Source organism: Apium graveolens, chromosome 8, assembly GCF_009905375.1.
Source record: "Apium graveolens cultivar Ventura chromosome 8, ASM990537v1, whole genome shotgun sequence".
NCBI lineage: Eukaryota > Viridiplantae > Streptophyta > Magnoliopsida > Apiales > Apiaceae > Apium > Apium graveolens.
Window position 1 is genome coordinate 114359848 of NC_133654.1, and position 9711 is coordinate 114369558.

Genomic DNA, 9711 nt, shown 5'->3' on the forward strand with positions numbered 1-9711 from the left:
TTCATGATCGAAGTTAATATATCACTAAGTCAAATTTCTACTTGGGTATTAGATACCGCCTGTGGTTCTCATATTTGCAATTCGTTGGTGGGACTAAGGAGAAGTAGGACTCTTGAAGAAGAGGAGGTGATTCTACGGATGAGAAATGGAGCAAGAGTTGCTGCTGAAGCTGTAGGATCATTTCATTTACATATGCCTATGGGAAATACTAATGTTCTAAATAATTGTTATTTTGTTCCCTCGATTGTAAGGAATATTATTTCTATTCCATGTTAGACTTGGATGGATTTTTGTTTGTTATTCAGAATAATAAATGTTCAATTCTTAGAGATAACGCTCTTTATGGAAGTAGTATTTTAAACAATGGTCTGTATGTATGTGACGTAGAGCATAATTTACTACAACTTGAACATACTAATAAAAGAAAAAGGGATGATGAAAATCTCACTTTCTTGTGGCACTACGGACTTGGTCATATTAGTGAAAATAGACTATGGACATTGCATAAGGAAGGGTTACTTGACCCCTTTGATTTTGAATCATATCCTACATGCGAGTCTTGTCTATTGGAAAGAATGACCAAATCTCCATTTAGTGGACATGGAGAGAGGGCTGCATATATGCTAGGATTGGTACACACAGATGTATGTGGACCAATGTCTACGCAAGCCATGGGTGGATTTTTATACTTCATTGCTTTCATAGATGATCGATCTAGATTCAGATATGTGTATTTGATGAAACACAAGTCTGAAGCCTTTGAAAAGTTCAAAGAATATAAGTATGAAGTGGAGAAACAAACCAAACATAGTATTATAACTCTTCGATCAGATCGAGGTGGTGAATACTTGAATGGAGAGTTTCTAGCTTATCTCAAAGAAAATGGTATAGTCTCCCAGTGGACTCCTCCATATACTCCACAATTGAATGGGGTATCTGAAAGGAGAAATCAAACTTTGTTAGACATGGTTCGGTCAATGATGAGCTATGCGAATCTTCCAGTATTCCTATGGGGTTATGCATTGGAAACCTCAGCATATTTACTGAATAAGGTACCTTCCAAATCTGTTCCTCAAACTCCATATAAGATATGGAAAGAAAGGAAACCGAGTCTTAAACACGTTAAGATTTGGGGATGTCCAGCTTATGTCAAGAAAGTTGACCCAGATAAGCTGGAATCTCGATCTGTAAAATGTAATTTTGTGGGATATTCTATAGAGACTTTAGGGTATTACTTTTACACCGATAACTGGGTGTTTGTCTCCAGACATGCTACCTTCTTGGAAAAGCAGTTTATCCTTGAAAGAAACAGTGGGAGCAAAATTGAACTTGATGAAGTTCAAGAAGCACAAACTACTACGGATCAAATGGAAACACCTGTTCAGACTGAACAACCTTCTGTGGAACAGCCCATTCGTAGGTCAGGGAGAGTGTCTCGCCAACCTGAGAGGTATTATGGCCTTGTCATTGAGAATGACAATGAGTTGTCAATCATTGATGATGACGACCCTGTGACCTATAATGAGGCTATGAGTAGTGTTGACTCAGAGAAATGGAATAGTGCCATGAAATCCGAAATGGAATCTATGTATACCAACCAAGTATGGACTCTGGTTGAGGCGCCTGAAGGTGTTAAGCCTATTGGGTGCAAGTGGGTATACAAAAGAAAGATTGGAGCAGATGGGCAGGTGGAGACCTATAAGGCCAGGCTCGTGGCAAAAGGATTCAGACAAAGGCAAGGGATTGACTTTGATGTAACTTTTTTGCCTGTAGCCCTGTTAAAATCAATTCGGATTTTGCTTGCTATTGCTGCTTACTACGACTATGAGATCTGGAAAATAGACGTGAAAACGGCCTTCCTCAATGGGAAACTTGAAGAGGAAGTGTATATGACACAACTAGAGGTTTTTCTTTCCAAGGGAAATGAACACCTAGTGTGTAAGCTGCTGCGAACCATATATGGTTTAAAGCAAGCTTTTCGTAGATGGAACATCCGTTTTGATGAGACAATCAAAGAGTTTGGTTTTATCAAAAACATAGATGAACCATGTGTCTACAAAAAGGTTAGTGGGAGCGCGGTAACATTTCTTGTATTGTATTGAAAGAGGAGACGTCAAGAGAGTTGACACACATAACAACGTAACAGAGCCACTCACAAAGCCACTTTCTCAAAGTCACTTTGATCGTCATAAAGACAAGATGGGTATTAGATACCAGAGTGATTGGCTTCAGTACAAGTGGGAGATTGAAAGAGATGTGTCCTAAGTCCAATCATGCATGATGATTTAGGAATAACTTTTATGTAATTTGTTTTGATTTCATTGATATTAATAAAAGACTTGTTTTGGTTTTATTGCGGGCTTTATATATTTAAGTGTTTAAATAAGATATACCATAGTTTAGAGTAAAGCTTTTTATGGATTATGATGAGATCATAATAATGAGACCTAAAAGATGATAACTCTAAACTTAAATATTTCATGGTCGTAGGATTACTAACTGGTAATTAGTAATTCGCAAGGATCGGTACATACTATACTTGCTTCATTATGAAGGATGTCTGTTCTCATAGACATTTGTGTGGTGACACTATAGCTAGTATGTAGGTGCTTATTATAGAATAAGTTCACTGAACATGACTCACACAGCTGAACAACTGATGGAGTTCACTCACGTGTCAACAGTTGTTCACATAGTGATAGTTGTACAAGTATCCTTAGACTTGAGGTCATCATAGTCATCTTGTGTACACTGAACTATGCTTTGGTTTAGTTCTTAGTCTTCAGGGATAATTATAAGGGCTCTACTGGGTATAGAAATTTGTACACAAAGATAGTATATAATCAATAAAGGATCTACCCCTTCCAGTGAAGGAAGAGAATGTTCAATGCTGATCCACTTATGCTTGTTCAGGAATCTCTGGCCAGAGTGAATGAAATTAGAAAGGAGTTTCTAATTTATATTAAATAGAACTAAGTATAGTGAATGGGAAAACAAATGATTAAATAAGATAGGCTTGACACAAGTTCCATGCCTTGTATTTAATCGTGACATTGCAGGGTAGAAGGAATTGATTATAGGGTAACTACTCACTGAATAGGTTCTTGGTATTCTAAGCAGTGAATTCGTATTATCCGGATAGTCGCGATATGCTGAGAAGTATCCCTCACGATATAGAATAAATATGATTAATTAATTAATTAATCATATTTAATGAATTAGAGAATTTATAAAAAAATGATAAAATAGTTTTATTATTATTTATTTCTATTATCGGCTTAATATTGAACCTACAGGGTCACACCATAAAAGAGAATGATTTAATGGTGGAGGAATTAATTAATAATGGCTGATAATTGTTTATTTGTGAAATAAATAATTAATTAGAAAATTTAATAATTGATTAAATGAGATTTAATTAATTATAAAATTAATTAAGAAAATTTCTTAATATTATTAGTTAAGAATTTAATTTTGGAAATTAAATCAAGCGAGAGAATTATTTTTCTAAAGTGTTTAGAAAAGGGATTAATGATTAAAAGGTGTTTTAATTATTAGTTAATTGGTTAATAAGAATAATATATTAAAGGGTTAATAATAATAATATTTTATGGAAAATTTTCGGCTGAAAATTTTGCCTATAAATATACTATTATAAACCCTATTTGCCTCAACCAAAAAATAAAAACCCTAATTCTAAAGTATAAAAGAGAGGGAGGCAACTAATTCTCTCAACCTCTTCCTCCCTCCATTATTTTGATCCCTTGGTGGATACCGGTGGAGTGCTTCACAATTGAGGAGCAGCTACTAGGGATCTCCGTTCAATCGTTATTAAAGACCTCCATCTTTCCATTAACGTAAAACTTCTTAAGGTAAACATACTGAACTACAAATTAAATATTATTTTTCGCATGGATCCTGGGGAGGGTTTCATTTTTTTTAAGATTTAAATTTATGTTTTCGTTGCGTTTATGTGCTAAAAACCCTTCATGATGAAAGTGTATCAACTCAAGAAAAGAACAAAATCAATGATGAAGCTATACAAAATGAAGTGTCGAATGCTTCATCATCCCACGTCGAAAGAGTTATTGTTCGGGATCCTTTAAATTTCTTTATTGACTTGAGGATATTTGAAAATGACTATTCGACAGATGACAACGAGGAAGAAGAAAATAAAAAATATGAAGAAGACACCAATGAGAAAGATAATAATGAATTAAGTGATAACGATGATTTAGTGTAATTTTAAAAATTTTATGATTTAGTGTAATTTTAAAAAAATTATGATTTAGTGTATTAATTTAACTACTTTAATTTGAGTTTAATTACATATCTGTTAGATTTATTTATATATGATGGGATGATATATTTTTGTTATGTTGAACCAAAACAGGGGATTTATACAGAAGGCCAGGGGAGTCAAAATATTACGGTTCATTAAATTCGACCGCAATTAGTCAAATTTGGGCCTTGGCTAAATTCGACCGTTTCCCGTCAATTTTATGTTAAATATATAAGCGGATTCATCTCATTTTTACGATTTGTATCGCTGCCTCTAATATCGTATAAAATTAGGGTTTCTCCGCTTAAACTCCGAATCAGTTTATCGGTGCTCTATTTCCATGGCTCAAGAAGGCTCGAGTCCGTTTATCAAAGAGATAATCCGTTCACAGGTGATTTCCCCGCTCTCTCTCTCCCCCCCTTATGTGTCATGAAACTCTCCTACTCTGTCTCCATGTAAACCCCAATTTGGGGGTTTTGTATTTATAAACCCTAATTTGGTAATTTGGGGGTTTTGTTTTTGTAAAGCCTAATTTGGTTTTCTAGTATTTGGGGGTTTTGGGGGTTTTTCTAGTTTGTTTTAGGGTTCAATTTAAGGTATCTTTTTTGTCTTTAAAATGTGACAACTGTATTTAAACCCAAATGGGCTTAGTGTTGTTATTTTGATCTATAATTATCTCTGTGCTGTGTAGCTGTACGTAATGATTGCATTGCTTAGTCAAATTGATGAACTTAGTGTTAGTGAATTGCTTTGTTTTTCTTTTTTCCTGATTGCATATTGTATTTCTTTATCATTATAGTGACGAAATTTGTTTAAAGTTGAATGTATGTTACTTCATAGGCTTTTAGTTTCTTTGCACTTCCAAAACGGCAAAATCATGCTTTGTTTAACAGACTTTAGTGTATACATTCAGTCTTAAGATTCTCTTTGAATATTTAGTGAACACTTTCTAGAAAATTACACTAATTTTGTTATTTGTAACATCTCTAAGCCTACTTGGTAGATGTTCTTAGTACATAGAACACCTTCTACTAAATTGATTCAGAGGAGCTCTTCTCTTGCACAGTTTGTGTTAGTAGATAACTAAGTGATATGTTAGTAGGTAACTAAGTGATATGTTAATGAGTTAATGAATGCTGAGTTGTGATTTGTATAAAAAACTGCATTTTGGGGTTTTTAACAGTAGTTTTAATTACTCTTTGTTTAGCAGGTGCTCTGGGCTGGTCCAAAATCACGGAAGGGTAAAGAAGACAGGGGTGATGAAGAAAATTTTGTGGAAGGTACTAACGTGGGTGGTGAAAGCAGCCGCAAGATAATATTTGAGAGGAAAAGGCGTAACTGCTCTGAAGGGGACTACTCGAGGAAACCGGCACTAGATGCAAGGCCAAAGATTCATTTTCTTCTTAACAAAAAAGGGTAAGAGATTGTATGCAACTTCTATTCTCCAACACTACTTATGTCTATCAAAATAGATAAGGATCACTGGTCATATAGTTGATTGATATGACATATGTGGATAGTTCGCTACCAATATGTCGTGTTTTGCCTATACCTGCGATACTCTTGCGATCTGACTACTCCCTTCTCTACTGTATTGTGTGTCCAGTGTTTAACAAATTTCCCACCTTTGATATAAGAAAAAGGACAAAAAACTATTTTTACTCAATGATGTAACCTATTCTTGTTTTTGTTTATAGAACTTATTTGGCAGCTTCACTTCTATTGTGCTGAAAGAGTCTAATGTTGTCTAATGTTTTTGTCTACGTATTATCATGAAGCAACTTATTTGCTTGCACTGATTCAAATTTTGTAAAATGTGTGATGTCATTGACTCATGAAAGATATGTGATCACTCCTGTGTATAGTGCAAACAATAGTAACAATCACTTTAGTATTCAGTCAGGACCTTATCCTTATGATCAGTCTAGTCACCAAGAACAACTTGTGTTAATTTAAGTTTCTGGTTGGCACCTCGTTTTATGATCACTTTTTATTTAGAACAGATCATGTGCAAATCAGAGTATTTTTTATGAAAATATGCATCGTAGTCTAATATATTTTCGTTAGTTGTTACAACTTTTTGGAAAATACACCAAAGAAAACTCTTGGGCACATTGTTCACATGAAATTTGATGAAGATACGATCTGGACAAAGGGAGCTTCACTTGAAGCTTTTTACAGCTCATGTGTCAAGAACTTTAAAGTAAGTAAATACCTTCGCTTATTTACTGTTCTTTTTCCTTTAAAAATGTTTTTGATTTTCCGTTTATATTGAAGTTATTTTAGTAAATCTTATCATATTTGAAGGATATCTTCATGTATTTCAATTTGTTATGGTCTCTGTTAAACTTTTAGATTATTTGATGAAATCATGTCTTTTGGTGTTAAACTTTAGGATCTTATCAAAAGCTAGTAATGTATGAGTTTAATTAGTAATAGTAATTTGCATCTCCTTGAGTAATAATATATGTACTTTTTCGAACCTAATAATATACAATTTATGTTATAAATAACACACTTCATTAAGCTACATCACACGAGGGATTCATGGGTACTTATCATAAGAAACCAATCTTGATTAATTAGTACTATTCTAATATCTAACTTTGTACTTTTATTTATATGCTCCAACATTTGTAAATTTATATTAAGCTTGATTTTCATGCAACCGTCGAGTAGTATACCAAAAAATGATCAAAAAAAGTGTTTCTAAATGACATGTTATATCTTTTATTAAAGTTTCATATTCATACACGGTAAATTAATTAAAATATATATTTTAAATTATATTTGATATTTTTTCATTTGAGGGATTTATATTAATCCTAGAGTGGTCTATTTAATTTATGTGATAAAAAATATTAGTATATAATTTATTCAGGAGCACCCTTCAGGAATATTGTTAGCACTCTAGTATATATAATTATATAAGCTTAATTACACAGGCTAGATGACCGTAACTTCTGATTCTCCAAAATAATTTGACGTCTGCTATTCACATGTAGCCTCGAACCACTAATTTCAATCTTTCATATGTTTAAAAAATTTAGTTGGTGATCTTAATCAAAGGTCAGATTAAGTTAAAACAACAAATACATCACCTTGAAAGCGAATCCACTAAATTTAATTAATGAAATGTAGACCGCCCATTAGTATGGACTATGGACTAATATCATATTAGCGCTGGAAAACAATTTATTCAATAGTGGGGGCTGCATTATGAATTGTATTTCCATGTATAAAATGTACACTAGAAACTGATTCACATGTTCCCAACTTGAATAGCCACTAGAAATTGATATTACCTTTTTAAATGTTTATTTAACTTATTCATGATAAGTCTAGTTATTAATGGCCCTAATTCATTAGGGTTTTATCGTGTGTTCTAGTTCAAATAAATATGTAATATTAGTGTTTTGTGAAATTTATGTTTTTGTTTTTTTTTAATTAATATTGTGGCAGGAGTATTATGTTTATCCATTTCCTTATGATGATGAAGACGGGGACCAAGTTGTGAGAGCCTATTTGCATAGAAATTGGAAGTCTTATCTTGGTGCTGATAGAAGCCGACTCATGGACAAAGTGAAGCAATTATTAGAATGTGGATATACTGAGAAAGATTTTAACATTAGGGATGAAGGATTGAAGCCCTACTACTACTCGCAGCGCACATGGAATTCTATGTGCGATTATTGGGAGGATGAATCATTTAAAAATATGTCCACTAATTCCCAGATTTCCTGAAGTAAGGTTGAGTTTGTATTCTGCAGCAGGGCCAAATCATTTTAGCAGAGACGTCAGGTAGGATTCTCTCTTGTAAATTAATCTTTATTTTCATTTTTTATTGCGTCATAACTATTTCGTGGAATTTTTTCAGGAAATAAATGAAGTAAGAGAGGCTAGAGGAGAGTTGCCTATCTCCGAAGATGAATTCATGGGTATGGTGCACGATCCCACTCAACCCGCTATCCAAAATCTGCAGGTTTGTAATATATATGCAATATTTTCTCTTTCATTTTGTTGTATTTTTTTTCATTTTCTTGTATTCAATTTTCTTGTATTCAATTTTCTTTCTTTAATAATGATATACGATGGATTTCTTGTTTTTAATTCTTAAAGGAAAAAGTAAAAAAGATGCGAGTTGAATTGGTTCCTGAGTTCGAGCTTCTTGAAGAACCAACATCCCCTCGGAGCCTAAAGGAATTTAATCAGAAAAAAGAGTTTATTGTGTTGGCCAGGGCAAGATCCCCAGGGAAATGAATGATCAACCTTCATCCCCAAGACATTTTGGCTGAACTTCTGGGCGAACGGGATGTAGTGAAAGTGATAAAGAAACAAAAGCCGGTGAAAGAACAATTTACAGTTGCTGTTCCAGATGAGATATACAAGATGATGTCGGAGATCCTAAATGCAGTGTGGGAGATGGTTCGCTATTTACCCATGCGTGAGGTGAAACAAACCAATCTTGACGAGGAGGTGCATAAATTAGCCTATGCTGCTCTTCCGGACCCGAGTCAAAAATCATTGCACAGTCATTACGTTCAGGAAGCAACTGGTTTGCTTGGTCCGATTTTGGAGAAGAATGACAAGACAATTGTAGAGGTAACATTCTTTTTTTTAATTGGTAAGTACTGATCCTGGAAGTGATATTTTAATTACATTTTTTAATCACTAAGTACTGGTCTGATTTTGGGGATTCTAATTTCCTTCTTGGATTGGTCTTGAATGAGCGTGATTAATATTAGTTTTTGACATTTGGGTTTGTGAGAGTGAACAAAAGGGTACGGAAACCAAATTTTATGGAAGAATTTTTTGGTTATATATGTACCATGTAATTGTGGCCTCATCAAGATTGGTTCTTTTTCTATATCAAGTAGTATAACATGTGTAGGATTAGACGTTGGAGATTTATTAAAAATTAACATGCCATGGAGAACTTTAAGTGTCTTCTTTTCAACGTACGTGGACATGTTTGAGTATTTTTGATCAGCTTGTAACGCTGGATAGTTTTTTGTAATCTGAGTTTGATAGAGTTGTAGACGATTCATTTTGCTAAATTCTTCTTTGAGTTGCTAAAATTATTAGAGTCTAGCTTCATTGTAGGCTTTTAGAATATACTCGTAATTTTTGGAACATTGCTGAAGTCTTGTTAATGGGCAAAGTGTTTGTGGATATGATTGATATGTATTTGCCTCATCAAGATTGGTTATTTTTCTATGTCAAGTAGTATAACATGTGTAATATTAGGCGTTGGAGATTTATTGCAAATTAACATGCCATGTAGACTTTAAGTGTCTTCTTTTCACCTTAGGTGAATATGTTTGAGTATTTTTGATCATCTTATAACGCTGGATAGTTTTTTGTAATCTGAGTTTGATAGAGTTGTAGACGATTCATTTTTCTAAATTCTTCTTTGAGTTGCTAAAAGA

General features: G+C 33.6%; 1 protein-coding gene across 3 annotated transcripts; it reads left to right on the forward strand.

Annotated features, from left to right (window-relative positions):
* Window positions 1-4460: 4460 nt before the first annotated feature.
* Window positions 4461-9368, forward strand: LOC141680463 (uncharacterized). 3 transcript variants are annotated; one of them, XM_074486685.1, is made up of 6 exons: window positions 4467-4673; window positions 5490-5698; window positions 6350-6485; window positions 7745-8083; window positions 8160-8264; window positions 8402-9368. In XM_074486685.1, exons 1-4 carry the CDS (start codon window positions 4623-4625, stop codon window positions 8024-8026), a joined length of 678 nt encoding a protein of 225 aa, XP_074342786.1. In that variant the 5' UTR covers window positions 4467-4622; the 3' UTR covers window positions 8027-8083; window positions 8160-8264; window positions 8402-9368. The 3 variants fall into 3 exon arrangements, with proteins under 3 accessions (XP_074342787.1, XP_074342786.1, XP_074342788.1); XM_074486687.1 differs by having other exon boundaries at window positions 4480-4673; window positions 5493-5698; XM_074486686.1 differs by lacking the exons at window positions 8160-8264; window positions 8402-9368 and having other exon boundaries at window positions 4461-4673; window positions 7745-8084.
* The last annotated feature ends 343 nt before the right edge of the window (window positions 9369-9711 follow it).

What these genes read in the sequence shown, in the direction of transcription:
- LOC141680463 (XM_074486686.1), top strand. Translation starts at nt 4,623, where the DNA reads ATGGCTCAAGAAGGCTCGAGTCCGTTTATCAAAGAGATAATCCGTTCA. An exon ending in TTTCTTCTTAACAAAAAAGG is followed by an intron (nt 5,699 to 6,349) that starts GTAAGAGATTGT and finishes TATTTTCGTTAG; the next exon opens with TTGTTACAACTTTTTGGAAA. An exon ending in CATGTGTCAAGAACTTTAAA is followed by an intron (nt 6,486 to 7,744) that starts GTAAGTAAATAC and finishes ATATTGTGGCAG; the next exon opens with GAGTATTATGTTTATCCATT.